At 38.9% G+C, this 25,598-nt stretch overlaps 1 protein-coding gene across 7 annotated transcripts in view; it reads right to left on the reverse strand.

The window, feature by feature from the left end:
- The window catches only part of LOC124802531 (dystrobrevin beta), a 604,748-nt gene that overhangs the window by 88,767 nt on the left and 490,383 nt on the right, over positions 1-25,598 (reverse strand). For 5 of the 7 annotated variants that reach the window (XM_047263383.1, XM_047263385.1, XM_047263378.1 and 2 more), the window contains 8 exons: positions 24,554-24,767; positions 18,833-18,918; positions 11,306-11,457; positions 11,112-11,220; positions 6,871-7,037; positions 6,655-6,782; positions 4,877-4,975; positions 4,682-4,802 (listed from right to left, as the gene is read on the reverse strand). In XM_047263383.1, coding sequence (XP_047119339.1) covers positions 4,682-4,802; positions 4,877-4,975; positions 6,655-6,782; positions 6,871-7,037; positions 11,112-11,220; positions 11,306-11,457; positions 18,833-18,918; positions 24,554-24,767 — 1,076 coding nt within the window. The remainder of the gene's footprint in view (positions 1-4,681; positions 4,803-4,876; positions 4,976-6,654; positions 6,783-6,870; positions 7,038-11,111; positions 11,221-11,305; positions 11,458-18,832; positions 18,919-24,553; positions 24,768-25,598) is intronic. The other 2 variants (XM_047263382.1, XM_047263384.1) reach the window with 2 other exon arrangements.

Here is a 25,598-nt window from a genome sequence, read left to right on the forward strand (position 1 = left end):
TATATTTAGTCTTTCTGGAAAGATCAGAATCCAAACTTTACAGTAAAATGTTTCAATTTTCCTAAAATTAATTAACTTAAGAGTATTATTATTATTGAAGCCTGCAGCCAACAAAAATTGCTGGTGCCTTTTCTTACCTTACACCTGTTTGATTCCCAGGTTTGTCACTATACTCTTGTTGCCCTAATTTTCCTGCATTGGATGATACCCTTCATTAATTAACTGATTAAGCTACTAATTAAGAATGTGCATAAATTGTAATTGTTTCCAATATGGCAAAAGTACATGTAAACTGGTAGTTCCCTGGGCAGACAAACAAAAGAGTTCTGTGATGTTTTTTATTTTGTTATTTCACAACATGTTTTGTAAACCAATTCTATGGTGTACATACAGCTTGTCCAAATTAATAAACTCTAAAACCTACCAGTTTTATAAACAAAAATGTAGTTTTTAAAATACTAAAACGTTTTACCCCAGTTTATAAATACCCAAAAATCTTCAGTTGGCACCCTGGAATCACACAAGCAATGCCTACGTTAAAGCCCCGGTGAGCTTGTACATGACGAACATTTGCCACTAGCATTCATACAGTCAACAACTTTATAGTAACTTGCATGAACTTTTAGTCATTCTGTGGATAAAATCCATTCTGGTTGAATCTTTCTGTAGACACCATGAACGTCTGTTGATCAGCATTACACACCTGGAAATCAAGTGTGTTAACAAAACATAAATTAAAATTATTGTAATGATGATGATCATGGCTTCAGCAGCCAGAGATTGTGGTCATGTGTGCAAGTTTGTTTGCATGAGTGTATAGTGGTGATGGTGGCCTCAGCAGTCAGAGACTGTGGTCTGTGTGTGTGTGTGTGTGTGTGTGTGTGTGTGTGTGTGTGTGTGTGTGTGTGTGTGTGTGTGTGTGTGTTTTGACAGTGCCTGCCAGTGAAAAACATTTTATTAGGGGGCTGAAACTATTTATCGTATTGCTAATAGTGACAATATATGTGTGATAAATCACATTAGTTAAGAACTGTATGATGTACATTACTGGCTGGCATATTTCTCATAAAGCCATTTCACAACAAACCAATGAACTGCCTTGGATGAGACACAGAGTGGAGAATAGAATTAAAAGTTGGTAGCCTTTCACAATGCCGTCTGGTTTTGAGCTTTCTTTTGTGACGCCCTCTCACTCAACTGCTTTTCATTTACAATAACCAAAAAGTAAACCTGTTAATATTATACAGCTGACTACATTACATAAAAGTACGGAATTATACAGGGTGTTACAAAAAGGTACGGCCAAACTTTCAGGAAACATTCCTCACACACAAAGAAAGAAAATATGTTATGTGGACACGTGTCCGGAAACGCCTACTATCCATGTTAGAGCTCATTTTATTACTTCTCTTCAAATCACATTAATCATGGAATGGAAACACTCAGCAACAGAACATACCAACGTGTCTTCAAACACTTTGTTACAGGAAATGTTCAAAATGTCCTCCAGTAGCGAGGATACATGCATCCACCCTCCATTGCATGGAATCCCTGAAGCGCTGATGCAGCCCTGGAGAATGGCGTATTGTATCACAGCCATCCACAATATGAGCACAAAGAGTCTCTACATTTGGTACCGGAGTTGCGTAGACAAGAGCTTTCAAATGCCCCCATAAACGAAAGTCAAGAGGGTTGAGGTCAGGAGAGCGTGGAGGCCATGGAATTGGTCCGCCACTACCAATCCATCGGTCACCGAATCTGTTGTTGAGAAGCGTACGAACACTTCGACTGAAATGTGCAGGAGCTCCATCGTGCATGAACCACATGTTGTGTCGTACTTGTAAAGGCACATGTTCAACATTACCTTCCTTCAATTGGGCCAACTGGCAGTGAATCGAGGAAGTATAGTACATACCGACAAACCTAAAATGAGCTCTAACATGGAAATTAAGCGTTTCTGGACACATGTCCACATAACATCTTTTCTTTATTTGTGTGTGAGGAATGTTTCCTGAAAGTTTGGCTGTACCTTTTTGTAACACCCTGTATATGCAGCTTGCACTAATGATTTCCCAAGAATGCTACCACTTCTCTAAAGTTTGCCACAATACGATGTGTCATGGACTCAACTCGTGTCTGTACCAGTGCTGGGGGGAATTGAAACATGAATCCTACCAGGCTGTCCATAAATCCGTAAGAGTTCAAGGGGGGTGGAGATCTCTTCCGAACAGAATGTTGCAAGGCATCCCAGATATGCTCAATAATGTTCATGTCTATCCAGTTTGGTGGCCAGCGGAAGTGTTTAAACTCAGAAAAGTGTTCCTGGAGCCCCTCTGTAGCAACTCTGGATGTATGGGGTGATGCATTGTCCTGCTGGAATTGCCCAAGTCCCTTGCACTGTGGACATGAATGGATGCTGGTGATCAGACAGGATGCTTACGTATGTGTCACTTGTCAGAGTTGTACCTAGACATATCAAGGGTCCCACATCACTCCAACTGCACATGCCCCACACCATTACAGAGCCTCCACCAGCTTGAACAGTCCCCTGCTGACATGCAGGGTACATGGATTCATGAGGTTGTCTCCATACCCATACACATCCATCCACTCGTCTGATCAGACAACATGTTTCCAGTCATCAACAGCCCAATGTTGGTGTTGGTGGGCCAAGATGAGGCATAAAGCTTTGCGTCGTGCAGTCATCAAGGGAACATGAGTGGGCCTCTGGCTCTGAAAGCTCATATCAATGACGTTTTGTTGAATGGTTCGCACGCTGACACTTTTTGATGTCTCAGCAATGAAATCTGCAGCAATTTGCAGAAGGGTTGCATTTCTGTCATGCTGAACGATTCTCTTCAGTTGTCATTTACCAAGTTCAAAAACATTATCAAATTTTCTGACACTCTGTTTGTATCGCAAGTTATTTAATAAAATTGAAAATCATTTAGCCACTCCAAAGGCAGTTTGCCTTTTATCTGACAGGTGGACAAGTATAAGTAATATTAGTCTCCATGTACTCATGGCACATTCCATACATGAGAAATGTCAACTAAAGCCATAACTTTTGGACTGTTTACAATTGAAAGAAACACATATCAGAAAAAATTTCAAATTGGATAAAGGCTCTTACTGCCAAATATAATATCAATTTTAAAATCATTGTCATATCAAGAGAAAGTGTTTCAAATATGAAATCATCTGCCGTGCTCCTGAAACTTCAACACACCCCATGCTTTGCACATTCTTTGAACATTGTTATGCAACACACAATTCAGATGACTACATGGAAAGCTGCTGACGAGGTAAAACCAACAGTTATGTTTTTCAAGAAAAGTCTCTCTGCCTTAAGACAACTTGCTGAAATGCAATAAAATTTAAAAGAAGATTGATTTAAACTGAAAAATATGTCCCAATGAAACAGAACTCTAGTTGGGACAGATTTCATTCAAATAAAATTTGTAGACGTTAAATTCTGAAAGTGCTATGAAAAGGTTACTGCAAAAATGATAGCACTCGTTGTTCCAGAAGAACAAACACACTTAATTTCTCAACCAGTTAAGATGGCAATGCATGAGAATTGTTCAGTCTAGTAGGAGTTTGATGACCTATCAGTCAGCTCCCAGGAATTCATGACTTGGGACATGCAATGATTATCGAACTAGACAAATATTTGTCTGAGGCACATTTGCCTAAAAACAGTGATCCTTTAAACTGGTGAGAAACCAGAAAATTGCTGTAACCCATGCTATACCAAGTGTTTATGAAAATATTGTGCATCCCAGCAACCTCAGTGCACTTTCAGCCTATCTTTTCAAAGGCAGAACAAATACACACTACAAAAAGAAACCAACTCACTTCAAGTAAAATAAGTCAAATTTCATTTTTAAAACATAATGTAGATTAATTTTTCCTGCTTGGTTAAATGTACTGTCATATTTATTGCATATGATGACTACAGATACTTAAATTAATTATAGTTATGCTGTAACTCTTACACCATATATTGTTTCCACCTAAATGTATGCAAACATAACAATAAGCAGTTTTGTTTTTCAAATTTTCCCACTTGATTAAAAATATTGTGTTGTAACGTTTTTAATTTTTTACAGCAGACGAAATGTAAAATTTTTAAACCTCAAAACTGCTAATGACATAACATAGGCGTAGCTCTTCTTTCTACCTTCTTTCAAAACAGGGCCAAATCTGATAAATAAAAGGCATAGTGACCTGAATTACAAAGGTAAGATGCCTCCCTTATATTTATTATTGTGAGTGTGTGATGAGTGGTGAGTCATGAAAAAGAGCTACTTCATTCTAGAGAGAGAAAGCAGTTCTGACCTGATCACTGGAGGAGGGGGAGGGGGGGGGGGGGAGAACAATTTTTCAGTGTTTATTTTGTGATTTTTTTTTTCGGGGGTGGGGAATCTAATCTGATGTTTACTTTCTGAATTATGTCATCAGTGGCAACAAAGGGTTGGCCATTCCTTTCGTCAATAAAGGTGTTAATTATGTATTATGATATTGTCATCTAATAGCTAAAAAGCTGAAACCCAGCAAAAACTATGGTGATATGACTATCATTTGATATCCTGCTTACCTAACAGTTAGTATACATATAGTTATGCAAGCTGGCACTTATTTCCTCCTATATACAGCTATAACTACTTAAAAAACTCACCACTGTTCTAGCTTCTGCAGCTAATCTTGCAGCGTACCTTGCGATGAGCCTATGTTCATCATCAAGACGAGTGGAGTCAAGACTAGATGTGTATTTTCCGGGGCTGCTTGTGCAGAAAGCACTGAAATTAACACAAATTCAGGAAATTTCATCTGTATCACATGTGTGATTAGAGAGAACGTATTGCTGGCCTACCTTCGGACTGTTGAACGGCTGTCCATTGAACCACCATCAAAAGGGGATGTGAATGAACTCTCAGGAAACCCATTATGAGATGGCAGAGGAGAGGGAGGACTAAAATAAGAACATAGTATTGTTAGTTGAGGGCATGATCTTAGATCCATAATCAATAAATTAATAAAAAAAAGTACTTCACCATGAAGAATGTACAGTAGCTTACAAATTTATCTGTAGCTGATGGTCATTAAGAATACAGAGTGTACCAAAATTTGGAGGTTGTTCAGGGATATTTTTTGAATAATTTGGTATAAGAGAATCATGGCCTCCACTGACTCATTACAGAGTAATAATGTAAGAACAATTTCTTCAGTTTATTAACCAGTTACCTCTGCTTCTGTGAAAATACCTCCACAACAATGCAAAACCCTGTAACATGCTTTCACTAAAATGTAAAACAGATGCAAAAGTACTGTGATGTGGTTACTGTTGAGGCAGGAACGGTTCAGAATAGTTTTGTTGTGCTGTTCTTCCATTTACACAATGCACATAATAGCCAACTTTAATGAGTAAACCTAACCATACAGTTGTAAATTACTGTTCATGAACAACTAACATCACCAGTTAAACAAACCCAAGACAGAACTGAGCAGTTACTGAATGCAAGCTAGAAGATGAAGAGTAAAGTAGCATTGCTGTATTTCTGTTGTCTACAGCAAGTACCATTAGTGAACAGAACACATTTGTTTCCAAATATGATGCGCAATTCATACTGTTAACTTTGACTGTTGTGCAGATATTTTCAGTGCTACACAGAATATCAAGGTCAATGGAGGTAAGAAATCAAAGTACATGCAATTACACTGTAATGAGGCACCAGAGACCACAAGTCCATTACATAATATTACTAAGAAAGCATCTCTAAATAAACTCCAAAATTTTGTTGGTAGAGATCGAGTTCACCCTGTACAGCACTTTTCACCTTAGCAGTAACATTAACCTCCATCCATTATCACCGATTCTCTAAGAAGCACATTTACATCTTGACACCATCTTCTACAATCTAAGAGAAAGCAAGGCAATAATATTCCCTCTGCTCCTATATAATGAATTATTATCTGACTGTTTGTCTGGAATATCATTACTTTGGGGCGATTTACGCAGCTGCAGTCTTGTCGAGGACTGTAGCTGCGTGGCACATACTTCTTGTATGATGCATGAAACCCCTGAATAGCACCAACTGAAATGTCTGGGTAATCTAAGGAAGAGCTTGTGTTTCTTATGGGGACTTACTGTTCTAGTAGTTCCACAAAAATGGTCAGAGGCACCATCATCAACACAACTGGCTCTCACCAAATAATGCACTAGGTGTCTGATGAAAGAGGCTGAAACCACAGAAATATTTCTGGACCAATGTAGTGAATGTATGTGGTTCTCATGGTAAAGTAAAACTGTGGGTTTATGAATATAAGATACTTCACAGAATGCTGCAAGTAACTGAAGTGTGTAATTTTAAATATCTGTAATTGCGTTCACATATATTACAACCTCAAGGATAATTTTGTTGGCTATAACCTTCTAACTGATGAGTCACTTACAACATAAACTTTGTGACTGTGTAAGGGACATAATACAGCAACAAAAATTTGGTTTGATCAAGTGCTTTACCAATATTCATTAACAGCCATGAATATGACTATTAAAAACATGAGAGCAGTTTACAGGAAATTGTAACATAAAATATACCACTAATTAATAAATGTTTAAAAATCACTGATGCAACAGCCTTCACTTACACTATATGTGACAAATTTAACGTCTTTTCTGGTTCTTCTGGGAAACGAGGGATGTTTGGTCTTCCCTTTTCAGGAACACAACGGAAAGATTTACGAAGGGAATGTCCTATTTGCTTGCTAGGCGACTTCTGACAGAACATAAGAAAATATAGTCATTAAACAAAACAAGTGTATCACACACAATTACTAAAACTACCATGTATATATTTATCTTACGTAAGTTGTGTACTCTTTCACTTCATGGTCATTGGTATGAGGACCAGATACTCTTCCACGCCAGAAACAATCCTGGCACAGCTGATAGCTGTGACATTTCTGACAGCGATACCGAAACCCAGCAAATCCTTCTCTCTGACATGCATCACATGCCATGGGATGGACAACTGAAAGACAAACAGTTTCTCATTTAAAACAGCTCAGATATTACTAAATTGTTCAGATTTCCTATTGACAACAGCTAGAACCCAGGTGAGAATCAATAAGAGTCTGGCACATCACTACAGTCTTTAAAAGCTACAGGGTCATATTCATATCTGCATACGAAAATGATCCACAACAGTCATGACCAACATGCAGTTGATCTGTTATGTGATATATTAGCATGCTGCACATTATAGGTCATGTTTTAATAGAAAATGAAGTGTTAGAAACTCTGTGGAATGTAATGTTCAACAGAACAGCTTTCATTTGAATCGTACAGTTTTCTCAAAGAAGTTCTATGGTATTAACGGGAGTGCTGGCAAAGTCCTGTGGGTAACACTGAGAGGTACTTTGTCAGTGAATGCTTTTGATACCAAGCAATATCTGAAAGCCTAAAAACTGGGTTTCAACTAGACAGATTTTGTAAGGGTCCCATATGTGTTTAATTCTGCAGTGCAAGCATCAAGTGATTATGGAACTAATGATATGGTTTTGAGTTGTACAATCTATTTTTGATTCCATTCCAACTGTAAACCCAGTTGGACACCATTAATCAATCATGCTAAGAAAACACAAGAGCTCTTGTTGTGGAACACTTATGCTTAACTTTGACACACTTCGTTCAACATTACAACACTTCTTAATATTCACTGTTTTGTCATCAGTTTTCAGAATGATTACTGAAAAATGTCATCAGTCAACATAATCTCATTCAATGAAATGTGTGTTTTAGAATGCAGTTATTTTTTCTTTCAAAACAATAATTAAAAAGTGAACATTGAAACAAAAATAATGTCTACTGGTCAACTGCTGAAACAAAAACCACTGTAACTAGGCCAATGGACATAAATGGAAGATATGACATCAAAGCTATAGCTTTCACATTTTCAAACCAGTTCCCATATAAAGAGACAGAAATTCTACAAGAGGAGACCATACGTCCAATCTTCCATGTGTGTCCCTTGGAGCTGCTTCAGATATTCCTAGTTCAACTATCATTAGTGGACATGTTGTTCTTGAGCTCACAGGGCATTTGTACATACAGTTTACTGACTTTACTACATTCTTGCATGCGTGGAAAAAACTAATGGAACATGTAAAGTAATAGAATGAGGAGCACATAGTATAGAAAATGGTACACACATTTAACATATAAAATGGTACAAAGTCATGGGTACTGTAACATCTTGTAACTACATTTCACATTTTATGCTTTATTAATTAATGTTGTATGGGGACATAAAAGCCGTCAAACTTAAAAAATATATTATTTTTAATGTTGCAATACAGCTAACTTTCAATAACATTAATGTTTCAAAAACTCCAGAAAAATGACAAGTTAGTTTTGTTTAATAGTCTATTCTATAATGTGATAATAATCAATTGTAACATCAACTGGACGAGGTTATCATCAAGTTTCCTACTAAAGCTAAAGTCTTGTTATGTGGCAACTTCAGTGCTAAGAGTGGGAAGAGAATCATATTCGGGGATAAATCAAGGCATTTGAAACTGCAATGCAAATGAACTGTGCTTATTTCTCTCAATGTTGATCACAAGATTTTTAACACCAATACATAAATCTGTTTACGTAACCATCATAAGACTACAAGGATGCATCAACACACAAAACATTAGCATCTCAATGACAAAGTTCTGATCACAAATACAGTTCAGAACATTGACGATTGCTAAACTGATCACCAACTGCTAGTTAGCCATCTGAGGATTCTCATAGATTCCAAACCACAATCCTACTTCTCAAATCCTCCCAGGAGAAAATTCAATATTAATGACCAGCAAATAAGACTGTTCATTATCTCCTGTAAGATGCACTTTTGGACAGATTTAGCAAAATATCAGCTAAAACAACACGCGTTGAACAGGAATGGACTGCTTTAAAAAAAAAAAAACATCAAAAAGTCTGCAGTGGAAGTCATTGGCTTTGATGCAAAGAAGAAAAATGGCTGGTCTGATGACAATAATAAACTGTGACTCTTCAACCTTGCTGGTGGCTAGGTACAACTGACGGTATCCTCATATCGATTCCCTGTTTCTAGAACACTCGCTACATCCCGGGATTTCAACTGAGCACAGCCTGGAATCCTGCATTGGTCTAGTACAGCCATTGGTGAGTAACATCTGACCCCACTGTTGGCAAACGCAGCATACAGTGCACACGCGGGAGAGCTGCTCTGCGATTTTCAGCAGAGGGAGTTTACTATGACACCATCTAACTGCAAATCATTGCTCATGCGTGATTTCCGTGCCTGCGCATTCTTCACGCACATGTTGTAGAAATGGAGTGTTGACGTGTGGATACCGTCAGTCGTACCTAGCCATCACCGAGGTTGAACCACCTGAAGATGTTGGACAGTTGCTCTGAGGAAATATTGTGGAATTTGCACACCATGATCTGGCGGCAAACCCATAAAGGCTTATTTACAATAATAAACTGATTAAGAACCTCACAAGTGCTAAACAGTATTCTTATCTATCTCTTGCTCGAGATCCATCATCAACAGAAAAGAAAACAAGTTTTCAGTAGCTCAAGATGAAATGTCATAATGAAATAAGAACAATCAACAAGTGGTGGCAACAAAAAGCCAGTTTTGTTTCCTTTGCCAGTTCTCAGCAATTAAACTTACTTTTGGCACTACACAAATTATTAAAAATCCATTACAGAAATTGCATTTAAGATTACATACTCATCCTTTTCTTAAATAATGTTTCTATTTTGAATAACATTTCCTATATAAAGATTATAGCAGTCTTACTGCAATGCTATCTAGTAAACTCTCTGTACTGTCAAAATGTAATGTCTTTGTTTATTTTACAATTACTGGAGAGAGTTGGCGAGAGAGAGTATGAAGTGGTGGAGGATACCATACATGGGGAGCCAAGTCAGGGACTGATCTCCACTGTAACTATGTAAAATGTACTTACTGAAATTCTGTGATGTGTATAGATGTTTATATTGAAGATACATTTAGCATTTGTTCATGGCAAAATACACAAAAAGTGGATCTTGGAGTTTGTTTCAAAAGTTTACAAGTCTTCCTGCCTCATTTTTATGTAATTGTACAAAGTTACATTACTGACAGAGTGGATTTAATCAATATACTATAACAAACCATCATTACCAGGAAAATATTTTGTTTTTAAACACATAAGAACTTATCCCCCCCATATAGATCAAACCCTGAATTTTTACAGAACTACAACCAGAGCCAACATCTACAACAATGTGATTCAAGGTAAGTATACTTTTTTTATTTCTGTTTATTGCAACAAACAGCACAGGCACTACCTATCTAGAATTTGATTCCCAAATTGTAATAGCATACATTTCTATGTCTATTGATTCCAATGGAGATGTCAAAAAACTAATTTGAGCTGAATTAATTAATTATCTTCACACTTATTGGATCATGGGAACAGACTTCTTGCAACGTGCAGAAGTTGTCACGTATTTATGAACTCTGGACTTACTTACTCAACATATGAAGTTAAATATTTTAAAATTACTTACTTTCTGATGTCTATTCAATGAACTTTAGACTCTTGGTGATAAGTATTGGCTTGTTGTTATTTAATCACCAGCAAATTACAATTATGATTTGTACTTTTGTCACATAATGATTTTTATTACACTTGACAATTGGATAGTAATGTTAAAAACAACACACACATCTGATACCATTGGTAATTCCACTACAGTTATGTATGTACTGTACTTCAAATAATGTTTACATTTGATGTTGGTACTTGCTAATTTAAACCCACACAGTTGTGATTTAAAAGTAACTTGGTGAAACTGGAATACTCGTATTTAAAAGTATTAAATTATGGTTCATACATTTACAGTTATCAGGTCCAGAAACTATGCTGATTCTCCCAGTTACCTTTATATTACAATATGGTCTACTATAAAGGTGTAGAGGGAAGAGGCAAACTTATCTTGCATGGACTTACTTCCTATAATTGCAGGCGTAACATCCCTAGCTTTCTACAACACAATGTGATTCTGTAAGAATTACCTGTTTCCACACTTGCTAGCCTGTGCAGTAATGGCAGCCAAACCAAGCAGGGAGGGCCAGGATCAGACATCATTGTGTCCATGAAATCATTAACAGTCACTTTGCCACTCTATGAACAAAGAAAATTTGAACACACATCATCCAGTTGTAAGTATAAGAAAACTCTGTAGTGCATCAAAATAATCTTACAGTACCCCAGGAAAGATGGAATTTGCTAGCCCATCTGAATAACTGAATGAAGGTGACTCGTATACAGCAGCGGGTAATGCCAGCACCTCTTGCAAGTATTCTGAAAACCTCCAGACTATCATGTGGCCATTACCGTCTGATATTTGAGAGAATATATCTGCAAAAAGCAAAATATCACATTACAGTAATTTACATCAAGTCACGTATCTGCTAAAACAAAAATTATTTTGTTGTAAGAAATTTTATGAACCATAATTGTTCTCTAAGATCCTTTATATTAGAAAAACTAAGTTAAGCAGTTACCTGAAACAATCACAAAACAGTGTATTAACAGGAACAAAATATGTAGAGCCTCCTTAGAGGAGTTCTTTACTTGGGGAAACTGATTCTAATTATGTGTGTTGTGATGAAAGAATAATCTCATTGAAAGCCTAATGTGTTGTGTGACTACCACCTGCTTCAGTGTCTGGTAGACACCCAATGTGTTGTGTTGATAATTGCAAACATGCCTTCACTGAAGGTAATGGAAAAGAAGATGTGGACCAATGATGTGACATTAAATTATGTCAGAAATTTAGATATACACAAATAGAAACAGTTCATTATATTAAACAGGCATTCATAGCTAAACACTGAAGGTTACAAAACTTTTCATACAACTAACTGAAAGAGGACCGATAGTCATCAAGATGTTATAACACAATCACCATTACTATGGCTTGGATTTTAGCACAAATTGTGGTAACCCTTAATTACCACTCTAGTTGCTCAGGCACCTCATTGGGCATTACCACAACAGGCAAGGTGCCTGCTCACCTTGTTACAATTAGACTTGCCCATGCCAATGGCAGGCAACTTGGGTCTAACCGTTACATAGGGGCACAATCAAACGCTGGAGGCAGCATCACATCAAGGTTGGTACGTACAGCCAACAGACAATGCCACTTTAAAAAACTGACTAGAAACCTCCTTGATATAATCCTAAGATAGAGTGCAGTCACCTTCATTCCAATATATTTTGTTCACACACTCACTTGGCTCCTTTCTCGGGACTCTCGGTACCTAATTGGGCTCAACCTGACATTGTACTTTGAGTTTATATGTAACTTCTAAATTATGTACTCATTAAAGTGATTTCGATATTCTGCACATACTTACTTGTGTGTGTTGTTACTGCACAAGTGGCAACGAGTGCAGTTGACCATCGATATGTGTTTCTTAGTGAAGTGATGAGGTTGACAGGTGCCTCTTTGAGTTAGTGATTCAGAACTTACTGTAGTGGCAACTGAAAAGCCAAAAGTGTTTGGAAATGCAGCAACAGCCCCACATGGCCATGTTGGATAAAGTACTGACTGGTGTGTCAGCACAACCTCAACACTTGCTGACTAACCAGTCACCTTTCTCCACCTATGATGAAGCTGCAAAAGTGAGAGTCATACAAGAAATGTCTACAACACTTCACACCCATCAAGGTAATGGAACTAATTTCATTAAAGCCTTCTTTCAGTTTTAGATCTCTCCCCAAATGTACTGCTTGTTAGGGAAGTTAGCTCCTTTCAGGACACAGAGTCCATCCCATCTGACAAAATGTGCCATTTGTTGACATCATACTGTCTCCAGCACACTCATGTTATTTCTACAAAATCAGACTTGGGCTGCAGAGTTGCAAGTTGTAAGTTGAAAGTGTCATTTTGTTATTGATCAGTCTACGGAATCTTACACTGACACTATGGTTCAGGACACTACCATTAGGTTGGCTCCCAATAGAGGGCTGCCAATGGGTACTGCAATATGTGGACTCCACCTCAGAAGAAGTCCTTTCTGTTGCACAAATATCTGAAATTTCTCATGTGGTGGGTAATAAATTAGATTCCTGGATGGACATGACGACTGTCAACTTAGAAGAAAATATGCATTCTCTTTCCAGTATGAACTTTGGAGGCAGAAGTCATGGCAGTGCAGCACATTTGGTCAACTTGTCACAAACAAACACATCCCCAATAGACGAGTTTCCACAAGCTCCCATATTCCTGCCCCACTTGTTTTGTTTACCATGACTGGTTGGCCAGCTTTCAGTGTTGGTCTTCTTGTCATCAATGTAGGAAGAAAGGCTACATTATAGTTGCGTACCGCACTCTGTTAGCTCTGGTTGCATCTTCAAACTCTCAAGCCTTGTACATTAACGTTGTCAGTTCCACCTGTGACAATCTTGCAAATGTTTCTAACAAACTATTCATCAATGTGACACCCCCACAATCACAAGTGAATAAGGGCATGATGAAATCTCTTCTTAATTTTAACACGTATCTGCATCTCGGTTCCCCTCTTATGTCTTCTACTCTGTGCTACCTTGTCATTTATAACTGGCAACAATTTCTATTCTTGGGCAGTTCATGGCAGAGACAAAATACAAGGTAGTAGTGGGTTTATTGACATTCCCAGTGGTGGACAGTACTTTTATGAAAAATTTATTTGACGTGAATGCTTTTATGGTATTTGGACTCAAGAGTTGATGATTTGATTTACTGGTTTCTGATCTCGTGCCCTATCAAGAATTGGGTGATCTGTGCAAGGTATATTCGGTCCTTTTTTCACCTGGGTTAGGCAAGACTCAAAATGGTTCAAATGGCTCTGAGCACTATGGGACTTAACATCTGAGGTCATCAGTCCCCTAGAACTTAGAACTACTTAAACCTAACTAACCTAAGGACATCACACACATCCATGCCCAAGGCAGGATTCGAACCCGCGACTGTAGTGGTCGCGCAGTTCCAGACTGAAGCGCCTAGAACCGCTCGGCCAGGTTAGGCAAGGTCACAGTTTTATTGGTGCATGTTACTCTTAAACCCATGGCACAATCCTGTTTTTTCTCATGCCAGGCCTATGCTGTTGGTGCTTCATGATCAAGTCTGGGACAGCTCTAAAGGCTAATGGCTTTAGACTCAATGAACCCATATTGTCCAGTCAATAGTCTATACTGTTAGTGATTATCAAGAAACCAACCACCATGCTCCGGCTCTGAGTGGTTTCAACATGATGATTAAACACAGACTGTGTATTACATGTATCTCATACAATGACCAGAAGAACTGATGACAAAACTGGTGGGAGGACAATATTTTTCTAAGTTGGATTTGTCACAAGCATATTTACAGCTGCCACTAGATGAAGAGTCATGACAGGTCCTTGTCATCAACATGCCATACGGTCTCTAGAGGTACAACCAACTGGTTTTTGGCGTCGCAAGTGCTCTGATAACTTTACAACATTATCTGAGCAACATACACGTTCCTTGTTGCATCAACTACCTTGATGACACTGTTGTCATTGGTGATACCACTAAGAACCACCTCTGCAACCACTGGCTTCTGTTTCAGACATTGCAGGATGTACATCTCAAGTGCAATCTGTGTGAGCCACATTTCCTCCAGCCCTCTATCGGATACCTGAGACATGGCATTTCTTATTAGGAGAACCTGCCAATAAACAACATACTGTGACTATTGAGGCCCTTCCTCCTACAGCAATGTTATTCTCTGTGGCCAGAGCCTTCAGTCATGGCAGCACATCCACTTAGATTTTGCGGACTCCTTTTTGGGCATTTATTGATTTCCATACATCGAAGACTGCTGCTCTACATTGCGGGATCACTGGTGTGAGTCCTCATTCAGATCATCTCCACTGAAGGCCCCCCACACACCCTGGTGATTGACAATGTCCGCAACTTATGTCACAGATTTTGCAAGATATTGGGACACAACATGGTAGCTCCACAACATCAGTGTGCCCCCTTTCCAACCTCAGTCAAATGAGAAGAAAGAATGCCTCACATGGACTTTCAAGATGCAGCTGAAGAAGTACATCAGAGATGTCCCAGCAGAAGATACTCTCACATGTTTTCTCAGTTCTTACACATCCATGCCAATTGGTGAGAAGAGCCCAGCTGAAATAGAACTAGGGTGGCAGCTTCACATGATACCGAGCTTCCTGCTGTCTGCCCTGCACCCTCCTACAGCACCTCTATTGCTATCACTTTTGGTCACTGTGAGCACTGGGTTCTGGGGGTTGGAGAATCTTCACACAGCAGATAGAGGACAGGTTGCTGGCCTGCCATCAAAACCAACTCCACCTGCAGTTGGGGGACCAGCCTCTGCCACTCCCATACCCAAGTCCTGAGCCCTCCTCCCTCCAGGAGCCTGGGTCCTCACCTTCTTCTCCATCTTTGGGGGCACCTTCATTGATTACGTCCCCACCTCCTAAACTCAATGCAATATCACCTACTTCATCCTTCCTCCATGTTTTTCCAGTCCTATTCATGAACGTCAGGTGTCAGGGGGTTGCGAACTCCAGCAGCAAATGTTGGCACCAGCTGTACCAGCCAGCTCCTGTTCCCGTGCCTTACGCCCAGAATGTTTCCACATATCTAGCTCCAGTCTTGGTGTCCTCAGCAGCTGTCCTCACACCCACGGGCATCCACCTGCATTGGAGCCATCAGTGCCATGGCCATTTTTGGCCTACTCTCCTATGGCAGTTGGCAGTAAGTTGTCAATATGCTGAGAATGCTAATTGACAGTGCTCTGGAGCACATGGACTGTGTTTTCCTGGGTGCCACATGGCATCCCACACAGCAGGAGAGAGAGAGACCAGAGTTGCACCATCTCACAGTCAACCCATGTGTTACCACTCCGCTTGCACAGATATCTCACCAGCCATTACCATAAAAGAAAGTGAGGTGCCAGCCCACATCACTATGATTCAACTCACCTGCACCAGTGCCAGGCGGCTGCACGATTAAACATTGAAGGCAGAATTGTGTCAAGGCTGGCGTGTGCAGCTGGTGGACAGTGACACCTTGAGAAACTGACTATCTACCTACACAATTTAATCCCTTATACTGTTATGATCTGTTCATAAGCTCACTTGACTCTGCTCTCTGGAGATTTCTATATACTTTATTTCCTGGTGTGTCTTGCCCCACCCCGCCCCCACCTCTACAACATAAACTGCACTTAGCTTTCTCCTCTTATTAACTTTTGCATGATGTTTTGTCAGTAATCTCTGTCTTGATAATTACCCATCTTTCATCTTTAAGCTTTCGGTTTCAAAATTTAATTCAATGCAGTCCCCAATAGTCAATCTTTCCTTCACAGTCTGTCTGGCAAGTCTCCCCTGACACGGGATTCAGGGCAACTTTCTCAAACTCTACCCATTTCCTAAACCTAGCCAGTCCTGTTACTTATCCCTCTTCCTTTCTCTTCGACCCTTCTGCCAGAAGGGAAAGCCACTGGCTCCCGTTGAAAACAAGGTAATTAGATACAGAGCACAAGCTCTGATTATGGAAGGATGGAGAAGGAAATAAGCCTTGCCCTTTCAAAGGAATCATCTTGGCATGTGCCTGAAGCAATTTAGGGAAATCATAGAAACCTAAATCAGCATGGCCGGACACAGGTTTCAACTGTCATCCTTCCAAATACGAGTCCAGTGTTCTAACACTGCACCATCTTGCTCAGTCACTGGCTTTGAAGGCTGGCAAATTTTCTTAACCTTTTACAAGTTTGCTCCTGCCACTGCTTGGTGAGTAGATTTTTTTAATGTATCCTGTCACATTCTATTTTCAAAAATTGATTGTTTTCACTGCTATTATTTCAAATTGTTTCCAAGACATGTTAAAATAGCTGAAGCAATGGACTTCACAAGAACACAATTCCTTACAAAGATGGTAAAATTCACCATAGTCTCCTTGCTTACTGTCACATAACCACTTTCTTCACAAAAAAAGTGTGCAAATAAAATCAATAGTTGGTCATCTTAGAAACTTGTGAAAGCCAAGATTTGTGTTCATATGAATTTGAAGAATGACATGTGAAGATTTCTCCGGCATGGTTCTTAAAAACGAGACTCCTCTGAATGCAGTGAGACTCAACAAAATATGAATAATAAGGTACAAATTTATAACAATATCTTTTTACTACTATTATTTTTATTTGGTTTGGTGTAGGTCTGTTAGTGTGATGGCAGAATTAGTAGGTGATTAGTAGTAATAGTAATAGTAGTGGTAGTAGTAGTAGTAGTAGTAGTAGTAGGAGGAGGAGTTAATTTTATTACCGTAGTAAAAATTGTGACTGTAATAATACTATCCTCAATTACACAAATGTCCGTGGCCCATGGGCTGGTCTCTGGATTGCCTGATGTTCAACCTGACATCCCTAGCTATTGCCCTGCACAGAGGAAATGTGTACTAAAAACACTAGCACACAGAAAAAAAAAGGTTACTCACGATGGCAGATTAGGCATGCTCTCACCTCTCCACTATAATACAACCTATGGAGATCAATGTGGAGAGGGACAAAATCATGGAGAAAGAGGCAGCCACTGTCTTTTTACATGGATGTGGTATTAGCAAATATTGGGTGCATGCTCAATAAGCACTGCGTAAGAGCTGTTTTTCACCCAGCCAAGAAACCACATGTATGATTGGGGAGTGTCAAAGATGACCTCAGTTTGCAGCAAGTAGGTGTATACCAGATTCTGCACCAATGTGGCAAGACACTTATTGGATAAACAGTGAACACCATTGAAGATCACTGGTGGGAACACCAGCGGCATATTCGACTAATGAATCCTATGATGGAACACAAACATATCAGGATTTTGGCAGTAACTTCCAAATACCGGGACAGTGTTGTCAGAGAGGCCATTGAAATATGCACCAGCAACAATTTCACCAACCAGAACTGTGGCTGTAATCTCAGCAATAATTGGGAACTACCATTGAGACTAATTCAGAACACATTCAGCAAAAACAACATTCTGGGGATCAGGGTGGACAGACAGAGTAGCTACACCCCCATTACCACATCCAGGGGGGCCTGCCGGGTGTCGCTGGTCACAGACACTGACTCAGTCGCCTTCTCAGATGCCAACGTCCACCCTCGACCATGAACCTGTGTACAGAACAGCTTGTGAGGGAACGGTATGTATGTTGGCTGTATGCCTTCAAAGGGCCAGTTCGCCCAGCACACCTGATGACTGCAACATGTTTTATTGCCAAAATACCATGCTCATCTGACACTATGAACTGGCAGTATCTTTGGACTGTTTGACCAGTAAATGTCACATTTATTTCTAGTGTTGAAGCTCTAAAACATTGTGATATGCAACATCTTGTAAGTACACTTGTTCCTGTCACTCGTTGAGCATGTATTCTACAATCACATAATCCATTTATTGGAAAAATCTTTCTGAATTTCTTCCATCAAGGCACTTTTTTTGTTGCTGGACAAGCATTTTCGCATTAATTTAATATGCATCTGTAAATACAAAGGTGCCAAAATCCCAAACATATAAATACTCATATACATACCTAGATACATAAAACAAACTAAAGTTACAGATAGTGTTAGCAAAACTTCATTGCTATTTGAACTAGCCTCTTGTAGTCAGATTCTTTAGAGATCAAGGAACAAAAGTAAGTCATTTGAATGTACCATGGGTAACAAATTACAAAAAGGAGAGAAAGTAGAGAAACTTACATCTCAATTTGTCCATAAGTTTACCAGCACACATGGTAGCAAGAGCCACTTTTATTGAGAAGACTCTTATCTTTCCAACATTCTCACTGAAAATAGAACATAGTGATTAGATTAAACAGCAATCACATTTTTGCTAAATATTTGCTTACTGGGGATAAATGCATTGCAAACTACCTACCAAAATCATGGTGAAAACTATTCCTAGTTTTTAAGAAAATCAGATAAATATTTCAAACACAGATTATACGTTTCCACCTCTTGCCACATGAGGGTAGATACAGCATTGTCAAACAGGATCATTTTGGCAGTTGGTGGTCTAGGTGCTAGGTTATGAGGAGGCACAATGTTTCATGGGTGTACTGACCTCCAAATATTTGAACACGGTACACTCACTGGTCAATGTTACTGTGACACTGTAACCCTTCCCCATTTGCATTTTTTCAGGGATGCGTTCAGCCCTCACTTCATTTTTATGGATGACAACGCACGATTACATCGAACAGTGCAGCTACAGGAGCACCTGGAATATTTGGCAAATGGCCTGGCCTGCCTGTTCCCCTGACTTAAATCCCAGTGAGCACATGTGGGATGCAATGGGGAGATGTACTGTAGCACATCCACATTCACCAAGGACCATCTAGCAGTTGCCAACTGCTCTGGTAAAGGAATGAAATGACCCACCGCAACAACTCCTAACCAACCTTGTGGCCTTCATGGAGGCACAATGCATGCATTACCATTCATTGTGATCACATACCCTATTAAGAACCACATACTGCCATTTGTAATATCCAGGGGACCATCATAAACTGTGAGAACTGTAGTGTAACTATTGTCTTCGAATGAAGGTGTCATTACTGTTTGTCTCATTCTGTATTTCTTTCAGTTACCTTCTATACTGTTCAGAAACATTTCTTTCTATGTATGATTTAAGTTTCAATGACCTATTTTACTTGGCAGTGACACATTATGTAAAAGTTACTTTTGTCTTTAGGCTTTGCACACCAGTGTACATTGTGAAGTCATGGAAAAAAAAAATCACAAATTTCTTAGAAAAAAATAACATAAGATGATTTTGGGGGAATTGTACACATTATTCAGAACACCTTTTTTTGCAGAAAGATAATTCCATAGCACATAACAAGAGTGTGAGAACCCACGGTAAGTGGACTTTGTGACACTGATGTCTCCAACATACGAAATTGTCCTAAGGCAAAAGTAGCCAAGGACAACCTTTTTATGGTCTAGGTTTACTGACAGTGAGTTCATAAAGAACAAGGTTAAGAGTTCTGAGAGTAATCTGTTACCATAACCCTCTAAACTGGTGGGATGTTTGCTGCTTATCACAATACTAATATCATCAGCAAACATAGTGAACTTGCATGTTTCATATGACAAAAGTACATATTTATGTATATGACAAATAGTAGCGGACTAAGGAGAGTGTTGAAGGACTCCAAGGAACACAGTATCTCAGTAGCACCCTGGCTGCTATCCAGTCATTTGTTGATCAGTCTAGGATGACAATAGAAGACAGCAAAAGAAAAGGTTAAGTTTTAAATTTCGTGTTTAATAAAGCATTCACATATGAAGCTCATACAAACAAACCGTCACTTGACTGTCATACAGACTCCCACATGGAAGATTTAGTAATAGGCATCAGTGACATAGAGAAGCAAATGAAACAGGTGAAAATAAAGAAGTCACCTGGTCCAGAAGGGACTGAAATGTGGTTTTGCAGAGATTACTCTGTGGCATTGGCCTCTTACTTGGATTGCATTTATCACAAATGTCTCACCCAGTGCAAAATTCCAAGTGACTGGAAAAAAGTTCATGTGACTTCTGTATATGAGAAAGGCAAAATAATAGATCCACGTAACTACAGACCAATATCCTTAACGTCAATTTGCGCAGTATTCTTGAAGATATTCAAGTTCAAATATAATAAATTTCCTTGAGACATAAAAGCTTCTGTCCACAAATCAGCACAGATTCAGAAAACATTGCTCATGCAAAACTCAGATTGTCCTTTTCTCACACTATATCCTACAAACCACGGGTGGAGGACAATAGATTCTGGATCCCTAGATTTCCAGAAAGCATTTGACATGTGCCCCACTACAAACTGTTGACAAAGTTCCAAGCATATGGTTTAGATTCCCATATGTCCACGTGGCTTGAAGACTTCTTAAGTAATAGAACCCAGTACGTTGCCCTCGATGGTGAGTGTTCGTAAGAGACAAGGGCATTGTCAGCAGTGCTCCAGGGAAGTGTGATAGTACGGCTCTTGTTCTCTATATACTTAAATGATCTAATGCACAGGGTGAGCAGCAGTTTACAGCTGTTTACTGATGACACTGTCATGTACAGGAAGTTGTCATCACTGAGTGACTGTAGGAGTATAAAAAGACGACTTAGAATTTCTAGTTGGTGTGACAAACGGCACTTGCTCTAAATGTACAAAAATATAAGTTAATGTGAATGAGTGCAGGAAACAACCTGTAACATTCAATACAGCATTAGTAGATTGCTGGTTGACACAGTCACACTGATCAAATATCTAGACTTAACATTGCAAAGCAATATGAAATGGCATGAGCACATCTGGTTGCCAGTAGGGAAGGTGAATGCTCGACCTTTTTTTATTGGGAGAAATTTTAAGAAAATGTATCTTGTCTCAAAAGAAGAGATGATATAGAATGCTAGTGAGACCTATTCTGCAGTACTGTTTAAGGTCCCTACCGAGTCAGATTAAAGGAACACACTGAAGCAATTCACAGGCAGGATGCTAAAAAGCAGCTGCTAAAAAGGTACTATTGCATAAATTTGGAGAGTCAGCATTAGAGGTCAGCTGCAAAACAATTTTACTGCCAGCAATGCACACTTAATGCTTAAAGACCATGAGGATAACGTACGAGAAATTAGGGTTCATACGGAGGCTTTTAGAAAGTTGTTTTTCCCTTAGTCTATTTGCAAGAGGAACATTGGTACTTCGTGCCCTCTGCCATGCACCGTATGGTGGCTTACAGAGTATGAATGCAGAGGAACACAGATGAAAGTGAGAACTATTGCACAGATAACTTAACAGTTTATGCAACCAAGGTACCGACCAGAATAATATACAGAAAAATCGAAAAGAAAACTGTGGCTCTGTTATCTCCCAAGTCAATTTGATTTTAAGAAAGGTAATGAAAGCAGAGGAAAGCAAGACTTAACATCACATCACATCACCTTCATAGGATATGTCAATGTAGAGAAATTGTTAGACAGCATAAAGTGGTGCAAGATGTTTGAAATTAAAAGAAAAATATGTGTAAGCTATGGGGAAATACAAAAAGTTCACACCATGTACATGGTTCACCCTGTGTATTGAAGGGCCAATGAATGAAAGAAAATAAAAGTTCACAAGTAGGATTAAAATTGAAATATCAGTGATAAGATTCACTGATCACATTGCTGTCCTCACTGAACATGAAAAGAATTACAGTATATGTTAAATGGAATGAACAGAGAACTGAGCACAGAATATAGATTGAGAATGAACTGAAGGATGATGAAAGTATTGATTTATGGCAGAATTGAGATCATAAATAAACACAACATAAAAACTGGGGACCATACGATAAACAAAGTCAAGGTATTCTGCTACATTGCAATAAAAATAATGTGGGACAGTTTAGGTAAGGAAGACATTGGGGGAAGACTAACACAGGTAAACAGAGAACTGCTCACCAAAAGAGGACTGTAATTATCAAAAATAGGCCTTAATTCAAAGAAGAAATTTCTGTGAATGTGCATCTGGAGCGCAGCATTATAGGAAGTGACTCATGGATTTGTAGGTTCCAGGTAGGTAGGTAGAAATCATGAATGTGACACACACACACACACACACACACACACACACACACACACACACACACACACACACAGAGAGAGAGAGAGAGAGAGAGAGAGAGAGAGAGAGAGAGAGAGAGAGAGACACAGATTGCTTGTAAATTATTAACAGCAGTTATTCATAGAATAGCAGAGCAAATTTACAAGACATTCACACTGTCAAACAGCTAAGAACAAACCAAACACTTCAAAAACATCACTAAACTCAAAGAATGTCTGACAAAGATAATTACAGGCTACAGAATTAAATTTTCACTCTACAGCGGAGTGTGCGCTGATATGAAACTTCCTGGCAGATTAAAACTGTGTGCCGGACCGAGACTTGGAACTCGGGAGCTTTGCCTTTCGCGGGCAAGTGCTCTACCAACTGAGCTACCAAAGCAGCACTCATGCCCCGTCCTCACAGCTCTAATTCTGCCAGTACCTCGTCTCCTACCTTCCAAACTTCACAGAAACTCTCCTGCAAACCTTGCAGAACTAGCACTCTTGGAAGAAAGGATATTGTGGAGACATGGCTTAGCCACAGCCTGGGGGATGTTTCTAGAATGAAATTTTTACTCAACAGTGGAGTGTGCGCCGATATGAAACTTCCTGGCAGATTAAAACTGTGCGCCAGACCGAGACTCGAACTCGGGACCTTTCATAATTACAGGCTATGTTTATACACAGTAAGTTGTCACTTGGAGGGTGAAATTCCCAAAGACTGTAACAAACAAACAAAAAATGGAATTGAAGCATTTGAGATGATGTGTAACAGAAATCTGTGTAACAAAAACAAATAATTTATGGACTGACAATGTTATAAAGGAGTAGTTCTCTGTAGAATCTACAAGTGAAGGATTATGTGGGATATACTAACTAGAAGGAGAGATTCAACAACAGGGAATCACAAAGAGAAAAATTGTAGGTGGTTACAGAAATTAGCAAATGTGTAACAGGTAATTGGGGGCATTATGTGAAGGAGCCATCCTGACATGAAAATATTGGCACGAGAGAGAAAATTCTGGCAGAACATCAATCAGTTGGAGCAAAAGGGGTAATTGAATGTACAGTCTTGTTCCTCGGCTGGTATGTGCCTTTCTTGCTAACAGTAATATTACACTGCTTAGTATGTGCCATCATTTAACATTGCTTGCCATCACATACAGTTTTATAAGGGATGAGGAAAACTGCCCTTTCTCAACATGTTGTTCTTTGATACATGCAATTAGTTCAGTGTATATACACTAAGAAGTAACACAGTTTAAAGAAATTTACAAAATTGTCACCACAATTTGCTGTTGCTTTTGCAAGTCATAATTTCTATAATTTCTATAATCTGCCCTGCAAGAATATTAAACTACATGCAGGTAATAAATGCATGTACGTTAAGTACACAGCTCTGTTTTGACACTTATGTTGTTACATACAGTGAAATTCTTCAGTGTTTTAAATTTAGAGGCACAATGTAAGAAGTCTATTTAAAGTTGTTTTGAATTTGAATTCCATGAAATCTGGTTTCAACAACATTATTTCTTTATTGATATGGCTGATTCAACTGGATGTGTGGAAGTTTGTGGAGAATTATTTAAAAGTTTATGGTTAGTTTGTTCTTCACAAGCTACTCAAATTTTACCAGTTCCATCTTTTGCATTAAGTGTTAAGTCATTTCCAGTATCACTTCAGTCAATAGACTAGTTACTTCTGCTCCTGAATTTCCACCATTTACAAGGGAGACCAATGTAAGCACATGATAAATTCCAATGGACCCAGAATATAATCATACAAGACACCATGAGTGGCAACATCTTCAATTAATTAAATCCAAAATGCAGAAGTGCAACTTACACAGCATAAGCAGCCAACAACCAGTTGAGCAACAAGCTGGAGCATGCCTCAACATGCACCTGTTGTGCTACTGGCAACCGTTTGTTGAGATTGTGGTACAGACTTGAGACAAGTGTCTCCAGCCGTGACACATTTACTTCTGTTTGTGGCTCCAGTGTGTTGAGGCCATTCTCACGGAAAGCCTCAATCACATTCCAGATGTCCACTGCATGCACTGTAAAAATAGAGAAAGCGAAGTTCTGTATCAATCTGAATACAATTACATTTTTTTAAAGGAAATCGCCAACCACTCACTTTGAAACATTTGTCAGTATAGTTGTGTATCAATGGAAGTAAACAGATTATGGCCTTGTAATGTAATCTCATGACATTTTGCTTATTGTCTCATCTATTTGCCATCATCAGTTACTAATAATTATATTTTGTACACAGTGACTATGAAAACAATGACAACTGATAATCATGCAAAATATATTTAATAACTTGCTATTCTGATAGTATGTTGTACATCAAATTATTTTAGTTACCAATGTTTGGAAGTAATTGATCTCATACAGCAGGAACAATTTTCTAGCAAATTCTGAACATGGCCTTTAGTCCCAAAAGTAGGGGATGTACTACATCTTTCATTTTGGTGCCTTTTTCTGCCTTAGTGAACTGTGTGTAGAGAGACTCAAACAGTGAGACTGCAGTCAGTCATATTTAGAATGTCGCTGACAGTTAATTTTGCATAATGTTGTTGTACCCTGGCCCAGGTTAACAAACTGCTCCTGCATCAGTTCAGTAGAATGACTTCACGTGGAGGGAAACACTTGTCAGCTTCATAAATACGTGCTACAGAGCAAGAATAAGTATTCAGTATCGAAGAACATTGATTTGATATTTCAACAATGTGGAGTGAAGTCATTATTGCTAACAATTACATATGGGCAAAGCAACTGTTGTGATTTATAGGCCAAGAGTGGCGCTATTTGGGAAAACACTTGGCAGACTGGTTCAAATATTGACAGGATGTATCTCCTAAGAGCATTCAGGCACATTTTCT

The sequence above is a fragment of the Schistocerca piceifrons genome, chromosome 6 (genome assembly GCF_021461385.2).
Source record: "Schistocerca piceifrons isolate TAMUIC-IGC-003096 chromosome 6, iqSchPice1.1, whole genome shotgun sequence".
In the NCBI taxonomy this organism is placed as follows: domain Eukaryota; kingdom Metazoa; phylum Arthropoda; class Insecta; order Orthoptera; family Acrididae; genus Schistocerca; species Schistocerca piceifrons.